Source organism: Pholis gunnellus (genome assembly GCF_910591455.1).
Source record: "Pholis gunnellus genome assembly, chromosome: 17".
Classification (NCBI taxonomy): domain Eukaryota; kingdom Metazoa; phylum Chordata; class Actinopteri; order Perciformes; family Pholidae; genus Pholis; species Pholis gunnellus.
The window spans coordinates 6,346,263-6,366,123 of record NC_136544.1 but is presented as its reverse complement, the minus strand read 5'-3'; the positions used below and the strand labels follow the sequence as shown (position 1 = coordinate 6,366,123).

The 19,861-nt window shown below is 44.8% G+C and overlaps 3 protein-coding genes across 3 annotated transcripts; 2 read left to right on the top strand and 1 right to left on the bottom strand.

Moving 5' to 3' along the window:
- Positions 1 to 452: 452 nt before the first annotated feature.
- Positions 453 to 6,403, top strand: LOC306709998 (MICAL-like protein 1). Its single transcript, XM_079178361.1, has 15 exons — positions 453 to 727; positions 1,250 to 1,298; positions 1,429 to 1,570; positions 1,711 to 1,799; positions 1,901 to 2,043; positions 2,410 to 2,975; positions 3,105 to 3,150; positions 3,352 to 3,967; positions 4,071 to 4,193; positions 4,506 to 4,632; positions 4,786 to 4,876; positions 5,029 to 5,102; positions 5,528 to 5,642; positions 5,730 to 5,776; positions 5,980 to 6,403. The coding sequence occupies exons 1-15, from the start codon at positions 564 to 566 to the stop codon at positions 6,102 to 6,104; spliced, it is 2,517 nt and encodes an 838-aa protein (XP_079034487.1). The 5' UTR covers positions 453 to 563; the 3' UTR covers positions 6,105 to 6,403.
- Positions 6,404 to 7,281: 878 nt separating this feature from the next.
- On the top strand, positions 7,282 to 9,796 carry polr2f (RNA polymerase II, I and III subunit F). Its single transcript, XM_079178370.1, has 5 exons — positions 7,282 to 7,422; positions 7,599 to 7,668; positions 7,825 to 7,955; positions 8,944 to 9,015; positions 9,189 to 9,796. The coding sequence occupies exons 1-5, from the start codon at positions 7,403 to 7,405 to the stop codon at positions 9,277 to 9,279; spliced, it is 384 nt and encodes a 127-aa protein (XP_079034496.1). The 5' UTR covers positions 7,282 to 7,402; the 3' UTR covers positions 9,280 to 9,796.
- Positions 9,797 to 15,134: 5,338 nt separating this feature from the next.
- Positions 15,135 to 18,576, bottom strand: sox10 (SRY-box transcription factor 10; the record flags this gene model as incomplete). The annotated part of the gene is made up of 3 exons (XM_079178365.1): positions 18,060 to 18,576; positions 16,085 to 16,347; positions 15,135 to 15,922 (listed from the first exon to the last, which is right to left on the bottom strand). The coding sequence occupies exons 1-3, from the start codon at positions 18,491 to 18,493 to the stop codon at positions 15,135 to 15,137; spliced, it is 1,485 nt and encodes a 494-aa protein (XP_079034491.1). The 5' UTR covers positions 18,494 to 18,576.
- Between the last annotated feature and the right edge of the window lie 1,285 nt (positions 18,577 to 19,861).

The following is a 19,861-nucleotide window of genomic DNA, read 5'->3' as shown; positions in this document are numbered from 1 at the left end:
AAAAATAAGAGAAATCAACTTGTAACCAGAAACCTCCTCTTCCTAATTATAGAGGCAGCAACTCTGTGTCTCCCTCCAGCGACAGCTATAGTGCACTTGACTGAATGTGGAGCACAACAAGAAGGGACAACAGCAAGTAACGGGATTTGATTTAAAAAGTATCCTGCGTTTATTTAAATCGAGCGGGAGTCATCGGGTCACCGCAGACGTCTGTTTTTGACGACAGTTCGCCACATGCAGAAGCTCCTTTGTTGTGATTGGTGAAAAGTGACGCGGCGTTGTTGTGAGTGAGTGAGGGGAGCCGTGGTGAAGCCGCTTCGTTAGCGTTAACGCGCGGACACCTTGGTTTGTATTTGACTACGTAAAGGCATGTAACTTCCTTCCTCCCTGCTGCTTCACCAACCCGGTGCATCAGTTCGGCCGCAGGTTTCCTGCAAGAAGAAGTTGCATGGGGTAGTTAGTAGATGCTCGTTTCCTGTTCGTTTCCTCCTCAATGCCCAACCTGCCCCCGGCTTTCTTTGATCCCCCACTAACTTATAAAGTGCGATGTTCAGCCGGTCCACATGTCACATCTCACGCAAGAAATGGCATCGCCGAGGGCCGTGCGAGAGTGGTGCCGCCTCGCGTGCGCCAGTTACCCCAATGTAGAAATCAAGAACATGTCAACGTCGTTCAGAGACGGACTCGCATTCTGTGCCATCATCCACAACCACCGACCTGACTTGATGTAAGTAGACCGTTAGTTTCATAAAGTGCAAACATCTATTCCGTTTAAGCAGTGGTCTGATCTGCAGGTGTGCTGCATGTTGAGGACACATCTGACATTGTAAACACATTTGTCCTTGTCTGTTGTTGTTGTTGTTGTTTTTGGGGGGGGGGGGGGGGGTGTCCTGTGCAGAGATTTCTTTCTGTCTTCTTGTCTGGGGCTGCACCAGATTGACTAATGTGCTGTCTAAATCTGGAGCAGAGCAGGACCTGCACACCGTCTAATCTGCTCTCCTCTGCTTAATCTCTCTCCTTGTCCACTTTAATGGGATTAGTTGGTTTGTTTCTACCTTCTTTTTTTTTTTTTACGTTCAACGGATGAACTTGAGTCATCTAATTTAATCTGTGATCTTGAACTGCATTTAGCTTGTGCCAGTGCTTCTCTGGGGGTCTGTTGTGGTTAACCCTCACTCACCAATAGGCAACCGTTTTGTTTGTTTGTCATCACTTAATCAATCTCTTTATTTTCCTCACCTTGCTCCAGAGATTTCAGCTCCCTCTGCAAAGATAATGTTTATCAAAATAACAAGATGGTGAGTCCTTTTCACCCACGGTTGCACTCAGATCACAATGCAAGCAAGCATCTCTCAACTCTGTGCTTGGCATTCATGTACCATTACTCGCACAAAAGACTTCTGGGTCATCTTTCTCGGCTCCCTGCAGGCATTCGAGATTGCAGAGAGGAAGCTGGGCATCCCCGCCTTGCTGGACCCTAAGGACATGGTGTCCACCAAGGTGCCTGATCGTTTGGCCGTCATCACCTACCTTTCCCAGTACTACTACTTCTTCAACAGGAAGTCTTATGGTAGGCTGAGTACAATGTCTCTGTTTTGTTTTATAGCTCTTGCTTTTATTCAGATCTACTTGCAGAAAACCAGCAAGCTGAGGTTTATTTCTCACAAGCACGTTATCGTTTCGTTTGCGTGTCTAAACTTGACTTTGCAGCAGGTCTTGCCGGTTCGCGGTCATCACACGGCAATCTATTAAACAACCTCTCAAAGAGTAAAACTCCCGATGGCCTGAAACGCCTGAAGGTAAATTGAACGCACATATGTTTGCACTTGTGAACACACCTTTTTGTCATCTCAGCCGCTGGGTTGTCTGTATCGGTTGTTGGTTTCTCTTCTCCTTTCAGAGCCAGACTGATCTGGAACCCAGTAGAGAAGATCGTTTATCCGACACGAGGCCACGGACAGTGTGCGGTGTGTGTTTGAAGCCTGTCCACCTCATACAGAGACATTTGACCGACGGAAAGGTCTACCATCGCAGCTGTTTCAGGTAACAGCAGAGTTCACAAGGTAACAGCTGTTTGTTTGGGTTTCAGTTGTTTTGCTTTCGTTAGTGTCTGGATCCAGATTCATCCAGACTGTGTGTGTAGATCCGGTTGGAGTCGGGCTGCAGCTCACACATAGGAATGTGTATCAAATGCGTTTCAAGTGACCACTGTGGTCATATTGGACATCCCTACTCGGTGTATCTGTACATGGCCACACAGCGTAAGAAGAGAACTGGGTGGTTTTTCTGTTTGTTTGTTTTTTATTGTCAAAGAATCTTCTTATAATATAATAATAATTAGAATACATGCAAGTTATTTAGACATCGGTGCAGGTAAATTATAGGACACATTTCACGTTTGTCTTCCAGGTGCAAAGTGTGCCGCAGCACTCTTTTACCGGAGTCTTACACACAGGGAAGGGATGACGGCTCGTTGATCTGCACCCACCACGTTACGGACGGTAAAAGTACGAGCGTCGACCTCAATCGGCAAATTGGATCTACCGACGATCGGCCCAAATGTAAGTTTCAGGCAGGTTTCTTCTCTCTGGGTGGATCGGTTATCTCCAGCGTCCCTCTTTACACTGAGACAACAGAGTTACAGGACAGACTGGTTTGTAAGACACCGGAGACGCAGGAGAGGAGCAGAGAGCTGAAAGACAAAGACTCAACTGTTGGACTGAAGTACACGGCGAAGAAACCGGCGCCTCCTCGTCTTCCTCCACCCTGTGTTAAAGACAGGACCGTCACAGGAGCTGAAGAAGCTGGACTCAAGACTCGAGGGCCCTCTGAGCTCTCTTCACCGTGTGCACGAGTGACGGAAGGAAGTAGTCGGCCGGTTCCAGCACCCAGGCGGATGTTGGACCCTTCTGCGGTCCCTGTTCCTGCACCCAGGACCAAAGCTGCCCAGCCTGTGAACAGCTCCCCTGCTGCAGGTAAAAAGGCATCGTTTTACTGTTAGCTGGTCAGTTTTTGTTTTAACTAATCTCTGCATGTTTGTATGTTGATGTGCTCTTCTCTTTTTCTTCTCACATTTTAGTTTTTCTCTCCGTTTCTCCATGCAGGCAATTCATCCATGAACCCGAAATGTTCATCCAACTCATCTCACATGTGAGTGTACTTTTATTATAGTCAAGCATCTCTTTTCTTTTACTCGAGCTACCGCTCTGACCCAACATCACATAAAAGGAGCTTTATAAAACAGTGTGATTTGATTTATCATAATAATGATAGTAATTACTGATTTCCTCAGAAGTTCTTCCTCACATGTGGAGTGGTCTCTTGAAGCCCCTCTTGTCTTTCCCCCTGCAGCACCAGCCCAACCAGAGGTAGCCCTAAAGTGCAAACCAACCATCCGTGGATGACCATCATCCACCCCGGACCCTGGACACAACTGCCTCCCGCTCCACCTCCGCTACCCGCTCCTCGATCCAAATCTGTCTCCAACCCGCGGAGGCCCTGGAACAGGCCCAGAGTGCCTCCTCCCAATCCATTTGGAGAGGAGGTGGATGAGGACACTCAGACAGAGGGCACTAAGCCTGAGCCTGCCGACCAAACTGAGCCCTCAGCGGCAGCTATCCGATCAGAGAGTGGGGACTCGGATGCTGTGGTTTGTTCAAGTGATGCTGAAGATTCTGCTATTAAGTCTACACCCGATGATGTGGGAGCTTCAAGTGAACCAGCTGAAGAAACAAGTCAACTTTTATCTGATTTGGATGGAACTGGAAACACAAAAGGTTTCCCAGCGGATGGGACTGAAGCAGCAGCAGCAGGGCCGCGTGCCTCTGCAGAAGAAGCACAGAGTCACATTTTACCCAGGAGTCTGTCTGTGCCAGCTATCACATCTGCCCGCTCTCAAAGCTCCCTTTTGCAATTTGACCCGACGAAGGTCAATGAGTCAGACCAGGTCGTGTCAGGTCAAAGTAAGGTGTGGAACGAGAAAACAGCTAATAACGAAATCGAAAATGAACGTTTTCTTCTGCAGCCACAGACTAAATACTTCAACACAACAATGTTCTTTTTATTTTTAGCTGGCCTGCAAAGAGAATCCCTTCGATCGAAAACCTGCGATGCCCAAATCAAAGACCTTTCAGGCCCTCCCCTCTACGCGGACCCCCGCCCCCGGACACGGCTTCCCACTCATCAAGAGGAAGGTACAATGGCTGGATTTAGAACTCCAAAGACAACTAATAATATGAAAAACTTAATGAATGTTTATACTTACTCATATAATTAATATTCCAAATACACATTGTTGCCCAAAGGTTTGCCTCCGCGTCATCGTATTCAACCTCAATAGAAGGATTGAATGCAAACACACAGACTATTTTAGCCCTCATCACCACGTTCAGTCATTAGGCAGTGTATGTAAATCCTTGTGGCGATTATTCACACTTGGTTTTGCAGCGGTTCTGCATACTGTTTGGAGTGTGAGATATTACTGAGACTTGTATGCTGCTGGACAGGTGCAGACAGACCAGGATGTGTCCACAGAAGAGCTGCAGGTGGAGATGAGAGAACTGGAGAAACATCTGGAGGCACTGGAAGAAAGAGGAGTCCAACTGGAGGGGAATCTGAGAGACTGCAAGAACGGTTCGGAAAACTGTTCTTACTGCTTCGAACCAAAATGATTCACTGGCTGCCACCAAATCACTGTTTTTGTGAATGCAGTGTATAAATACTATGTCATAGTTACATTACTGTGTAATATATGTTTGCTCCAATGACCCGTTCTTTTTGCTTTAGATGAAGAAGAGGAACAAATGCTCACGGGGTGGTTCTCTCTTATCCGTGAGAGACACGGTCTGATGCGCAGAGACACAGAGCTGGTCCATCTGTAAGTAGACGAGACCAGGACGAGGATTTTTGCTCCGCCTCTTGAGTCGTACAGTTTGTGCCATTATTTGTCCCGCAGTCCGCTCCGCACCCAGAATGTTAGGCGAGTGTTGTGACGTTTTGTCTGTGTTGTGTTGTTGTGCCTTTTCCCAGGACAAAGCAGCAGAAGTTGGAGGAGAGGCAGGCAGATGTGGAGTACGAGCTCAGATGTATCCTTAATAAACCAGGTCAGTGTGTTGCTGTGTGCATTACTTTACTTTTTTCAGCTAGCATATCTGACAAAAATAACAATGATTTGTCGCAAAAGCATAGCTGGGAGGAAACTCCGGGATCGATAATCATTATAACCGTATAATCAATAGACCCAATGTAGTTGTAGTTCTATGTAGTTGTTACCCTTATGGAAATCACACATACACTATAAATAAGCATATTTCTAAAGGCAAATTGTTCCAGAGGTTTAAATTATTCTGGTCTGTGAGTTTCACCTTCTGACCTGAAACTGCCTTTGTGTAAAAGAGAACAATAAATAAATCCCAAACCTCACCGGGTTCAGTTCCCTGAATGCGGTGAATGTGATGCAGTGCAAAGCACGTGACGCGCTGCGCTTTGTTTTGTTGAAATGTTTCACGCCGTCGTCTTCAACATTCAGTGAGCGACTGGAGTCCGGAGGATCGAGGTCGAGAGCAGCAGCTGATGGATGAGCTGGTCGCCATCATCGAACGGAGGAACCAGATCGTCAGCAGCTTGGACCAGGACAGGCAGAGGTGTGCAGAAGGAAAAAACGATCCATCGGGCAGTCCTAGATATTCATGTTGAGAATTCAAAATGTAACTTTTCATTTTTCTGATTAGGGAAAGAGAAGAAGATATGCTTTTGGAAGCCACGATGAAGAACAAAGGTGAAAGCTTTATATCAAAAAGTCCCCATTGAAAAAAAAAAAAAAAAAAGTCATACTGTGATGTGACTTCTCCTGTCGATGCCTTACTCTCCTCTCTGCTTGTGAAGAAGGCACAGCAACCTTGGATTCTCTGAAACACATAATGCTCTATAAAACGCTGACTCGTGTTCTGCTGACTCTAACTGTGGTATATCTCTCCACAGAGATCCAGAAAGAAGGATTGAAAGAGCTCAAAAAGTCAAAAGGCAAGTTCAAGCCCACGAAATTGTTTAGGATGCTGAACCATAAAGCTGAGAGCAACAAAGACTCCATGGACAAAAAGAGCTGAAGTACTAACCTGACTGCAGAAACTCTCACAGAAAACAAAGTCGTACTTTGAGATAAACAAGATGATGAACATGTTGTGGAAAAGTGGAATCTGATCACAATATGATACCCCAAAATAGTTTATTCATTTTATGTTGAAGAGCAGCTCTGTAGCATTGCCTAAATGAACATTTCTCTCAGATGTCTCAAATGTTTCAGTGTTGTTTACTTGCCCTGTGTAACTCCTGTTTTACAATATGTTTTTATTTTCATTACATACTTGTATTTGATGAAGTATGAAATACATACAGATTTGGGAAAGTTGTCTCTTTTTTTATGAAGAATTGTATATTTAATGTTCAAATAACTTTTTTGACTTGCTAGTTATCCTCTATGCTGAAAATGCATTTAAACTCACTCAAACCAGCTAGTTAAAACCAACTTGTTTTGAATATTATTTATATATATATATATATATATATATATATATATATATATATATATATATATATATATATATATATATATATATATATATATATATATATATATATATATATTAACATTATGGATTTTAAATGGAGAGCAGCGCTTGGAAATCCTCAAAGAACTGGGAAAAATAACGTGATAACTCCTAGATGTTTTTGTTTGTGAATTTTTCTTCATGATTTGTGCCTCCTGACCCCTATGTCGTATAGAATTTTGTTCAATGCACAAAGATGGCAACATCTCTGGAAAAACAGTTATTTCAGGGTGAAAGTTGAGGCTTTTTCTGCAGTGAAAGTTGACAACCTCTTCAGTGAGTCTTGGTTTGTTTATAAAAATGCTGCAAGAGCCAGTCTAATAGTCTAGATAAACTAAAAGCAATAAATGCATCAGCTACACGTGGGGAGAAAACGGAGGGTTGTGTTCTTACATAAACATTTATGTTATGAAGAAAATATATACTTTTTCCCAATAGTTTGGAAATCAGCACATTTAACAACAGTAGGCAAGTGTGTCCCTATTTTGAAATGGCCGATATCTCGCCCCACTACGAAACAAATCTGACTTGTATCATAATCGTTTTATTGTAATTACATTAGACCAAACAATTCAAGCTCAAGCTTTTTCTTAACTGCCTTTTAATTTAACGACAGTCCGAGTGGAACGAAAACAAACATTCCTCTGGCGCACCCGGAATATTCTCCAACGGACCGAGATACCGGAAGTTAAACATCGTCGCCGTTCATGTGGATCAATGTTGACAACAAAAAGTGTTTCTGAACGTTGATATTAGCAGTAATTCACAGAGAACATTTACAAGCTTCAACATAAACCATGTCCGACAACGAAGACAAGTAAGTGGCGACACACGACGTTAAACACGTGATATATTGAGCTGCGTAGTTATTACAACACAAAACAACGTGGGCTCACGTTAACGTTCTAGCTAACTGACATTTAGCTAGTTAGCTAGCAGAGCTGCTCATTATTATTCTGGATTAGTGGTCTAAATGTTATGTCGTTTCTGTAGTTTCGACGACGGAGATTTTGATGATGGCGAAGAAGATGAGGGATTAGATGACCTGGAAAACGCCGAAGATGTAAGTTATCCGTTTAACTATATGATTACTGGCTGTTCTGACTAGCATTCAGCTTGTGTGTAACCTATCAAGCCATTTACCTTTTATCGTCTCTACAAGCCTTTTCCACCGCTGCTTCTGTGATAATATAACCGTTTGATTTACCCTCACGTGCAGGAGGACCGGGAGAACGTGCAGATCCTGCCTCCAGGACAGGGGCAGGGGGCCAACCTGAAGAGGATCACAACACCTTACATGACCAAATATGAGAGAGCCAGAGTACTTGGGACACGAGCTCTCCAGATAGCGTGAGTATGTTTGTATGGTGACCAGCACCCTGTATTCAGGTGATGTGACCACAATGTCTTGCCTCTGACCTTCGACCCCTGCGGTCACACTTTTCTTCCCATGTTCACTGTATTATGTCCACGTATCATGAAGGCTGGAGGGCTTATTGTGAGGGGAAAAAAGCGTAAGAAGCACAACGCTGTCATTAGTTGTATCGTTGAGTTGTAACATGAAATGGTGCTTTTTTTGTAAAGATTGGAAATGTGTAATTGCTCATTCCTCTAGTACTGTATTGAAATATCAATCATAGTACACCTGAGTGAAATCAATTATTTATGCTAGAGTGGGTTATGTATTTCATTTCTCTACATCCCGGCAGCCTTAAAAACAAAAACAATAAAGAAGAAGAAAAATCAGGTAACTCTGGCTATTGCAGGACTGTTATAAACTCCTGCAATCATTTAATTCCGGCCGATTGAAATTGCGGGCCACACTGCCTGACTACGTGCGCTTATTCTGCCCATGCACTCATTGCTCGTCATTGGAGTCTTCCGAAAACGAACAAATAATTATCAAAATAATGATGATTATTATTAATAATTTATTTGTAAGTTTTGTCTTGTTGATAGATTTACATTGATATTCAGTTAAGATTCAGGGCATCGATATCGTCTACTTTGACAAAGCTCCACAGAGGTAAGGGATTGGAAACAATGACGTCCTCTTCTGTTAGATGACCTGTGTGAGCAGAACCACTAGATTAAAAAAAAAAAAAAAAAAAAATTATTTATGTAGCAGCACCTTGACAGTGACTTTTGTCTATAGCAGCACCTTGATGATTTGCCCGAGTGGCACTACTCGATACCTTTTTACTGGGATGAGTACCATCACCCTGCTCTTAATGTGTTGTGGGAGGGTTTGGGTGTTTGGAGGCCACTTTATCAGTCAGGCTTGTTTGTGTTGCCTGTTCTTCAGCATTTACCTTACATGTCTATCTGCTTCCAACAGGATGTGCGCTCCAGTCATGGTGGAGCTGGAGGGAGAAACAGACCCCTTGCAAATCGCTATGAAAGAGCTCAAGTAGGTGCTAATTCTATAGTTTGAATTATCAGTAAAGCTTTGAAAGATAATATCATTACTGCATATTTAGTTTCCTTCTGTCGTTATTTAGAGAGACGGTCGATATTCTGTGATGTAGAGCTTCTCTGTACCGCCCAGCGTCTCACCGTGAATATTGTTTGACCGTCCAACAGGGGCAGAAAGATCCCAATCATCATCCGCAGGTACCTTCCTGATGGGAGTTACGAGGACTGGGGCTGTGACGAGCTCATCATAACTGATTAAAGCACTCGCCCGGTCTGAACTGATAAATCAATATATGCTGGATCACACCCACCAGGTCAGTCAGCCACACAAACCCAGAAGATCCCCTAAGGCCGACCCCCAGCATCACCCACCTGTTGGTGCCCCGATTTGATCCACAAACATCCATCGCTTCAAGTGACTCCGCGAGTCTGTGAAATATGAATAAACAAAAATGTGCTGAATTGACGCTAGAAGGCTGATTAAAATCAAAACGGAGAGATTTACGGCAGGTTTACGATCTCGTGATCGGACTTGTGACGTTTTCAGTTTTATTGTGTTTTGCCGAGTGACTCGAGATACAAAATCTACTTCTTTTAACAGTTGCATTATAACGAAGAGCCACAAGGGGGAAATGTAACTTAAGTCGAACATTTACTTTGTTTTACAAAATGAACCTGTGTTGTTATTATTATTCCATGTTTTGTTCTGAAGGAGAGAGGTGACTAGTGTACAAGAACTGTTTTATTGTTATTAATAAACTCTTTTGTATAAATGACCATGTCACATTCCTAACACGTGTAACGACACTATGACCCGTCAGATGTTTGTAATGAGTTTTTAACTCATACTATGAGTTAATATCACAATGTCACAGGGACTTAACTTATAGTTATACAGTAAGCCACCTGAGCAAGTGGGATGTTCAGGTAAACTTAAGGAGTTGCAAAAGAGATATTAAGTTGCCCTGAACCTACAGTATGTCATGATACTGCTAAATTATATTTAGGTGTTGTAGGATTGACTGAAATGTCCTCTTAAGAGTTCACATACGTCCACTTTTCCACTTGGCTGTTGTAGTTTTCTTTCGTGTGGCAAAAGTTATGATTACTGCTGTCGCATGAAATAAATCCACACAGTTTCCACCTGAAGGTTTCATATAGTTCAGCTACAGACGGCAGTAACTCAACGTCAGTAAGCATGTTAGTATGCGTCTGCTTTACAAAAAAAACACAATTTTTAAAGGATTTCTTGGCAGATTTCGGGTACACATCGAGCACCGCTTCGAAAGTGGCAATCAAGTTGAACAAACTGGTGTTTTTCCATGCTGTCGTTGATAACCAGCTTAGAAGCCTGACAGATTCACCAGCGCCTCAATGATCATGATGTTCATGATGTTAAAGAGGTGAAGGCGCGTTACGCCTGCAGCTGATGGAGACGTGTAACTGTCGTGATGCTCTCCGTGTCTACACCCCCCCCCTCTCTCTCTCCCCCCCCCATTCAAACACATACGCACAAAGCAGCCAAACAGTCACTGTATTGTTCAGCCAAAATGGGTTGTTGCCCAGGCAGAAAGGGGGCCAGTGCATGCAGCAAAGATAGAGGGGGCTGAAAGTTTGTGAGAATGAGAGGATTAGCAGCTTTGTTGTAGGAGAAGCTGCACGGCGATAGATAGACGGATGGATTATATGTTCAGCGTAGAATATAGAATCTTTTCCTGCGGTAAAAAGTAAAGACGTGTGTGTCGTCTATGTCACAAGCATTCAAACGTCATCTCTCAGAATCCGGTTTGGACTGGTATCTGTAATTGTGCGTAGCCGCAGTCATGCTGTTAATTTCTAAAAAAGTGCTTTAATCTGTGGGTCTTTTGATTGGAGGAGACATTGCCTCGGGGTGACGCTGAAAGTCCTGTCATGAGTCGGACGGGGCTTTCCATGTGACACTCAGCAGCACCAACCACAGAGAGGCCACCATCAGGTCGTCCTCAACCCAGTTTAGGGTGCGACTGATATCTTCTGACTTTTTCTTTTGCTCATTATTCTCTCAATCTTATGTCTTTATTTCTCTGTTCTGCTGATCGGCCCCACACATACTGGAGTCCGATCTGTCTGACGATGCCACATCTGTGATTACACTGGACTAAATAGTATGCTCCTAGCATTTGTGTGCTGGATTTGTAGATTTGATGATTGGATCTAGGGATGATGAATTATTTTGCTTCCGATAGTGTCTTACTTGAATTCTTCAGATCTCCCGACTTCCCTCAGCAAAATGCCTCTTCGTGTTTTTCTTCGTGCAGCCCCAGTTTCTTCCATGTACTTCTCATGATTACTCTCTAACCACTTCGGTGGATGAGACCCTGTATGCTGCTCAACAGAATGACATTAGCTCTGCAATAAACTGAGTTCAATTTTGAAGAGACCTTCAATGTTTCAGCACAACTTGGAGACGCAAACACAACCCTTCCACCTGACCGACAGTGCGTCTGATCCGTTCCCGTCTGCACCGTACGGCGGCAGGTTGAGCCGCTGGCTCCCCGTCGACTGTCTGCTGCTGGCTGACACCTGCTTTGACAGTTTGGTGCTCAAAAGAAATCAGTAAAACAGTGAAATAAACTCTACCCACGTCTTCTTTCTGATTAACTATCTTACTTTTGGGAATGTTTTAATCCCATTTACAGCTGCAACCTGAAAATGGAGGTTTTTCGGTGGATGGGGTGAGTGGTGGGGGATGAGAGTAGGAGGGGGGGGTGGGGAGGGGGGTTGCAGGGTCTGTGTGCCGAGAGTATGAGAGTCCCATTGTATCCCGGTGAAGCTACAGGCCCGGCAGTTATGGGTAAGGCTCCCTCATTACCCCGTTTCCCTCCCCCCCCCCCCCCCCACAAGCTCCCCTTCAATGGCCCTCTTTGTCTTTCCAAAGTATCACACAGCTGATTAAAGAGAGGGAATTAAGAGTCAGGCTTCACCCGCGACGCACAGAGAAACACACATGCACACTCTAATGAAATATGCATGTAGGCATGCAGAACCAATCGTACCCTCATCTGGGGCTGGATTAGTTCAAGTTCAGCCGCAGTAAACACCTACAACCTGCAGTACATGAGTGTGCGTGTGATGAGTGCTACTGTTGGTAGTGCAACACACCATCCCCCACAGTCTCCTCTGCTGCATGCACATACAAGCGCCCGTCACTCTTACCTCTGTTGATGGTTTGCCGATTGCTGTAGCTGTGAGTCCCGGCCGGCTAAAGTGAATCGTCCATTAGCTCGACGGGTGATGAAGAGAATTTGAGACGATTTGTTGTTGACTGATATGTGTTGTGCTTTATTTGTTGCATAGTAAAAAAGAAAAAGACAACAAATTCCAAGAGGCAGACTTTTATCAAAGCAGAAATAATAGAGCTTTTATTTCAAATGAGCGTAAAAGGTCATTAGTCATCATCACATGTTTAGGCTTTCGCTCCTGCTGTTACTTAGAAGTCGTGTTGCTGTGCTGTGCTGGCAACAGTTATACAAGGATGGGGACTATGAAATACTAAGATGGCAGTACCGGTCGAACACCTTCGTCCTCATATTGGTAGAGGAAGAACTAACAGCGCAAACACAAGCATAAAACAAATATAAATAGGAAATGTAAAGTTCGTAGCAATATAACACATTCACACGTAGCAAAAACGATGTAAAATGAACTCTTGCTTGTTGTGCTGGAGGTAAATGGTTAAATGATGATGGGCTTTAAGCGTCGATGGACTATGAATTCAAACAAGCAGTGCTGCATGCATATGGTTCGGATCTGCGTCCCGTAGTGATAAAGAATATTTGAGTGATATACATGAAAACAAAGCAAAAATAAATGACCCAGATGGAAAATAAGATACTTAAGATACAGTTCTGTTTAGGAAATGAGAGAAAAGAAATGACATGTGGAAATGTATAAAGACCAAAGGAAAAAAACTCTTCATGCAAAACTAGATTAACTAATAGTCCAACAATTGGGAAAGACACAAAGATGATTTAAGATAAAATACTTCTCTGTTTCATCAGTGAGCAGCAGGTATTTTTAAAGGACCAGGCACATGTTGTATTTAATATTAGGCTGTGTTAAAACTTAGTTCTCCTGGAAGCTTTAATCGCTCAATCTCTGGCAACTGTTTCTCAGTATTGGCATCTCCCACATTGAAACCGTCCTCAAAATGCAAAAGAAGAAAAAATGTTAAAGTAACACACCTACAATCAAAAGATCTGACATTTCATATTAAATATTGATACACATTTTAAATCACACACACACACACAAAAGGTAAAGAAAAGGCAGGGTGCAGATTTTCAGTGAAGATAATAATGGCAAAAACAATTTAACAATATTAATACAGTTAATAGTTAAAACAATGAAAAAGCTTCTACCATGTATTCTATGACGCATTGAGACGAGGGATACACGATATGGTTTTTTACAGCTGGTACGATAATTACCTGCTTCTCAAGGCCGATACCAATAACATAAACGATAATTTCAAATTTTTTGTATTTTAAAAAGAAGTTCATGACTTGAGTTTTATTTTGCACACCTGAGTGAAAGAAAGGCGAAGATGTACTGAGCAAAAAATGGATGATTTAATATTCCAAAGCTCTGACTTGTGTAGACGCTGCGCCTGTTAAGTCAATGAAAGCAATTTGGCTACATAATATCATCTCTATATATATATATATATATATATATATATATATATATATTATATATCAAATTGAATTTTCTATGCGGAATTATACATATTTATATAAATTTGCCATCGTCAGCTGATCATTTATCGGCTGATACATATCGTGCATCCCTAATTGCGACCACGGTCAGTGAAAATGGATCATGCAGGTATAAATAGAATTGTCTTTTTTCATGAATGTTCTTCATGAATGCGTCAAGTACTAATGAAAATCATCACACTCATCAGTGCCATTGTGGGAAAAAAAAGGCAAAAGTAGCTTTTGACACCAATATGTTTTGAAGGCATTTACAATAAGTCACATTGGAGAGAAAGAGAAAACTAATGACCTGTGTATTGTAAGGTAGTTTTGATGTCACGTTGGGAGAAACGTCTCTATAATCAGTTTCTTTTCTTAAAAGTTTTGGTCTCAAAACTTTGGTCGTTTTACAAATATCTCAAATCTGTATGCATCAGTAAACGTACATTTGTAATTTCAAGTACATCGTATGAACTATCCTGATAACAATCAGTCATCAGAACAATTGTTGTTTTTGACTAAATATACATTTCACTGAACAAAACCTCGACATAGTTTTATGGCATTTTGCTTCCATGCACGACCGCTGTTTGTACAAAAGGCATGTTAGGTGAACACAGCGTAGTAATAATTTGAATGAATGAATTAAGGACAAATGTGCCTCAGACACAACAGAATGATATCAGTATTTGTTGTATTAATTTCTAAAAGCAATACAATATAACACCTGTTTGATAAAAGGTCAGTCTTGCCTGAGAAGTGAATGGGCCGCAGTCAAACAGTTTGGCACTGCATTCTTCTGGTACAAAAAAAAAAACGATTTCATGTAGAATGAATTTGGCTCCATCTCAGTCACACCCTTCACAATGGAGATCAAAGTCTTGCGAATGTGTACCGTTCTCTGTTGCTGCTGACCCCTGGTGGCTTGTGGGAAGAAGGGTGTGTCGACTACAAAGTGCCTTCTCTGATACACAAAACCGACAGGGACATGATTCCTTAACCACTTGTGAATACTGTCATGTTGTTTGGAGCGCCGGAGGCGTGGCTGCTGTGAATCTAACCTGAAACTCTGCGATGGGTGTAAAGTGAAACATTCTGTCACTTCTACGCCGAGTGCCCCGAATAATCAAACCACGCTTCAGAAGCGCCACGCTCCAAGCTCGTCCTTGGGCTGCGACGGCATTTCTGCATCTGGGCAGGGGCAGAACGGGGTTACTCCCCTCCTGCCTCCCCTGCCGACTCCCCCAGTGCCTGCCCAGACCCCCCAGCCCAGACCACTTCCGCCACCGTTGCCACCAACACCGCTGTTGTAGCCGCTGCTCCTCGGGTCTGGCGCGGGGGCTGAACCGACATCGGTGCTCTCTGGTCTCGTTGTCTGTCATGGCCGCGACAGCGTCGTGTAGATGGGCTGTTCCCAGTGCGTGGGGCTGTGTGACTGCGGCACGTTGGCCGGGTCAGTGATGGCGGTGTACAGGGGCCTCTGGGAGGGCCCCATGTAAGAGAAGGCGGAGTACAACCCCGAGGCCTGGCTGGAGTGAGCGTAATAGGACCCTGAGGCCTGGTGGTCAGCATAATCGGCAAACTGAGCCCTGGAGGGCAGTGAGGGGAAGGCAGAACTGTAGTGAGGAAGGCTGAGGGGGGTGTAGGTGACATGGGAACCTACTGAGCCTGCCTCTGCAAAGTGACCCCCGGTACCCCCAGCCTCGCTCTTGATCTGGGCTTTGGAGGGATCAGAGCCCAGAGACGGGCCGTGGTGTTGCAGCTGCTGCTGCTGCTGCTTGGAGAGCCAGGCTGCTGAGTGTCCACTGGCCGCTGCCAGAGCGGAGGAGATGCCGTAGGTGTACGGAGAGGCTGGGGAAGGTGTGGCAGCCGCTCCCGCCCCGGCACTCTGCCCGATCCCCGGGTGTCCATTTGGGGGAAGGTACTGGTCAAACTCGTTGACATCAAAATGCTCCATGTTGGCCATCACCTCGTGGCTCATCTCACCGATGTCCACATTACCAAAGTCGATGTGAGGTTTACCGGATCCCGGAGCACCTGAGCTTCCCTCTGCTCCCATCGCACCACGCGAGCCCCCGTTCCCTGCACCCTCCCGCTTTCCATCCCCCACCTTCCCAGACTGAGGCTCGGTCTTGGGAGTGGTGGGAGGTGTGGGAGGGCTGTGACCTGTGGAGACACAAGAAAACATGTAGTTACAGTAGTTTTCCTTGGCGGACTCAACCGACTATGTATCGGTGTGCCACATTGTTCAGCTGTATCCAGACTAATCTGGGAACCGTGTGAAAGAAACGGTGTCAGTAAGTTATTGGCGGGGAGCCTGCAGCCCACCTGCAGCATGAGGGTGGTGCCCGTCTGCCAGAGGGGACCCGGCAGCCCGAATGAGGGACACATCCAGCTGGAGGCCCTTGTAGTGGGATTGGCCGACCTCGCCCTCCGAATGGCCATCGGCCTCACTTCCTGACCCAGAACCGGGCTTTCCGCTTTTGCGGCGTCGTGGCTGGTATTTGTAGTCGGGATAGTCCTTCTTGTGCTGCGTCCGCAGCCGCTCGGCCTCCGCGATGAAGGGCCGCTTGTCGCCCTCGTTAAGGAGCCTTGGGTAAAAGGAAAAGATGTCGGTAGATAGGTTTGTTTAAGGCATAAAGAGAAGAAAAGTCTCAACACTTTATTTTGCTCATATTCTACACGATTATGCAAAAAGTAAGTAATGTTGGTCGTATGGTAGCTTTGATATTTGACTAAATGTAGAGCCTATAAATTAAGGGTTACATGAATATAAAAAAAAATGCACATTAGGATGAATTGTTTATGGCTTCACAGATAACAGCAATATGCTCGGCAACATTCATTCCAGTAGTAACTTTGATCAATTTTCAGTGCTTATTAATACATTATGCTTCCTTCACTACAGCTGCATCTAATGTCACATATACGGGCTTTTGACTGCTGGACTGTAATGAAATCATACGGGCCAAAGATGCATCCTGTCTGCACACATGAAACTGAGCTCCTTAGTATCACTGCTGGCAGGAATGGCATGAGAAACTCCTGACCTTCCTCAGCCTCCCCGTTCGTCGTGCGTCTGAGCCGATTAACCACTCATGCCTGAGCCCAAGGTCAAGTCTTCATCTGATTAACGCACAGTCCTCACAGGGTTAATGAATTTAACCTCTCTGACCTTTTTGTCAGCAAATAGTCAGCGTTTTTTGTGGGAAGATGGACACTGGGTGGATGATCTGACAGAACTTTCAACTTAAAGGAGTGTAAAGGAGTGATCAAGAGACAGCGGTGTTGACGACTGGCCCGGCTCTCTAGCATTCAATCACACACAATAAAATATTGAAATTTCCAAATTTAAATGACACAGAAAATCTAGCCGTACCTTTTAATTTGAAGGTTGAAAACCTGGACTTTACTCCAGCTACATGGCCAGTAATTGAACAGGGCATGCACACACACTCACAATAAACAAACCAATACTTCTCAACTGGTGAGCTGTGTCGAAACCACGTCTCTTAAAAAAAAGTAGTACAATTAGTACAATTAAATTACAGCAAAACATTTCGCCCAAAAATATAAGACCACAAATCATATGAGGGAATGTTCGAATGTCTTGCTACATGATCTCACGAACAAGGTCTCATCTATGTCTAAAGAAAATAAAAAGTAAACGGCCACGGGAAAAGGCCAAAGCTTGTTAGATAATTATCATAATTGTCACCAAAACTGAAAGGATTCTATTTATAAAACATAATAAAAGAGGCGTCTGCTTGTGCACAATAACCTACAGTGTGCTTCAACCGTTTTTTTTCTCTAAAAGTACATAAACTCTTGTTTCTTAATATCAGTATATGTGAGTGTACCCATTTAAATTGGCCTGAAGGAAAATCCATGGAATAGAGATGATAGTCTAGTCTACAAAATAACAAAACCAAAGGGGAAATGAAGAAAACATTCTCTGGTAGTTTTTTTTAATACAGGGTGCAAGACATCAGCTGACTGAGGGGATGGTGATATTTTGATTACTGGGGAACTATACAACAGGATTGCTTTACCCTATTGCATTTATTCTGATATCACTCAGGCTAGAGCATGACACTGACCTTTGTCAGTAGCTATTTTCCCCTATATCCCCCCCCCCCCCCCCCCCCCCCCCCCCAAAAAATAAATAAGCCCTGGCCCTCAGCTATAGATTTATCCTGAACACTGTACCGCCCTGCTGTACCCCTGCTGTCTGCACCGTGTGAGCCTCTATGAACATGACAGTGATGTGACAACATGCAGACTACCAGCGCCGCCTCCTCACCTCCAGAGCTTCCCCAGGGTCTTGCTGAGCTCCGCGTTGTGCAGGTGCGGGTGCTGGTCGGCCAGTTTCCTCCGCGCCGCCTGCGCCCACACCATGAAGGCGTTCATGGGCCTCTTCACGTGCGGCTTGTTCTTGCTTCCGCTGTTCACGCGCACGGGCATGGGCACGAGGGTCCAGTCGTAGCAGTTGAGCACCTGGCTCACCGCGTCGCGGATTCCCGCGGGGAAGCGGTCGTCCTCGTCCTCGGATTTGATGGACGAGCTGCCCGCCGCCGAGTCGTCCAGGCCCGCAGGCTGCGGCTGCTGCCGCCCGCTGAGAGGCGAGTCCCCCCCGCCAGCCGCACCGGAGGAGTGGCCCGGCGACAGGGAGCGACTGTCGTCCGACATCCCGGGACTGAGCTCAACGTCCGACATGCTCTGCTCCTCTCTGGACATCTTCCTACACACACACACAAGCCCCCCCCAGGTGCGCAGAGGATGCAAGGTCTGTTTCTAAATGCTCAGCTCTACCTGTCAGGTCCCTGTTGCTGTTCGTCCCTACAGTGACGCACGGAGTGTCGGCTGACCGCTGATCTGTCTGATCTGTCCCTCTGGCCTCCTTCAAGTTATAATATGAACTGCCAGTCTGTCTCTACTCTCAGCCTCCGTTGCAAAACTCTGTGAGGGTTCCACATTAAAGTTCTTTCCATCCGTATTGTTGGTATCATAGGCGGCTCAGTGCGCACCTTGGACCCCAGTTTACCTGCTAAAGCACAACTGTGCGCCAAACTCACCCGGTCTCACTTCCCTCCTGAACTTCCCCTTCACTCTCTCTCCTCCGTTTGTCCCGCGGTTGAACTCCAACAGTGAGGACCTGAAACAGCAGAATGATGGTGGCAGCGTCAGTTCAGCAACAAGCCAGAGGTTTAGAGGGACATGTCCCTGCGTCATGAGGCAACACGCACTTCACCAACACACGAAGGCCCTTTTGCAGTAGGCTGGAGGGGCTGTTTTATGTTAGTTCATCTCCTTTTTTCAAACAAGCATCTAAGAGCATAAACCAGAGCCAAAGTACAGTGCAGAAACAAACGAATGCACTAAGTGCAACAATACAATAAATAAATACATCAAAGCGAAGTCGATACCTCACTTTGGGGAAGATTTTGGCTTCATTTTTCACAATTTCTCTCTTTTTCTCTCTCTCCATCACAGTAATAAAACACGAGACTGGGCCTGAGAGGATTGTCCCACCCCATTTCCCCTTAATAAATAGTCCCTTTGTGGGCCATGTCCCCATACCGCCTCCACCTTTTTTGCTCCACTATTTGCAACACTCGCACAGATATGAGAAGATTCTCGAGTGACTTCTTTAAATGTCAGGAATATATCGAAGACATTTTCATGGAAGGCAAAACTAAAACAACTTCAAAGCTGAGCCAAAAGAACCATCTACACACTCAAAGTGGAGCTCGGTAAAATAAAGTGCAGTCTCTAAATAAGGATGTGGGGTTTTATTTGCAGTGGTCCGGCTCCTGTGTAGCCCCCCCCCCCCCAAACACACCTTACTGTTTAAGGTTTAGCAGTTATTCCAAGCTCCCCGGAGAGGGAGTGTTGGAATGATATGAGGCCGCAGCAGCACAGACCTCGGATTGATGCTCTGCATGTTCTTGGATAAACACGGCCTGGCGCTGGAAATATAAACCCCCGCGTGTGAATTAGACACAGTCTGTTTGTGAAACAGGGGCAGGTCTATAGGCGGGAGCAAAAAATGTGTCCTTGTTTTTGCCCATTAAATCAACACCCTGCCTCAGACTCTACGTCCTA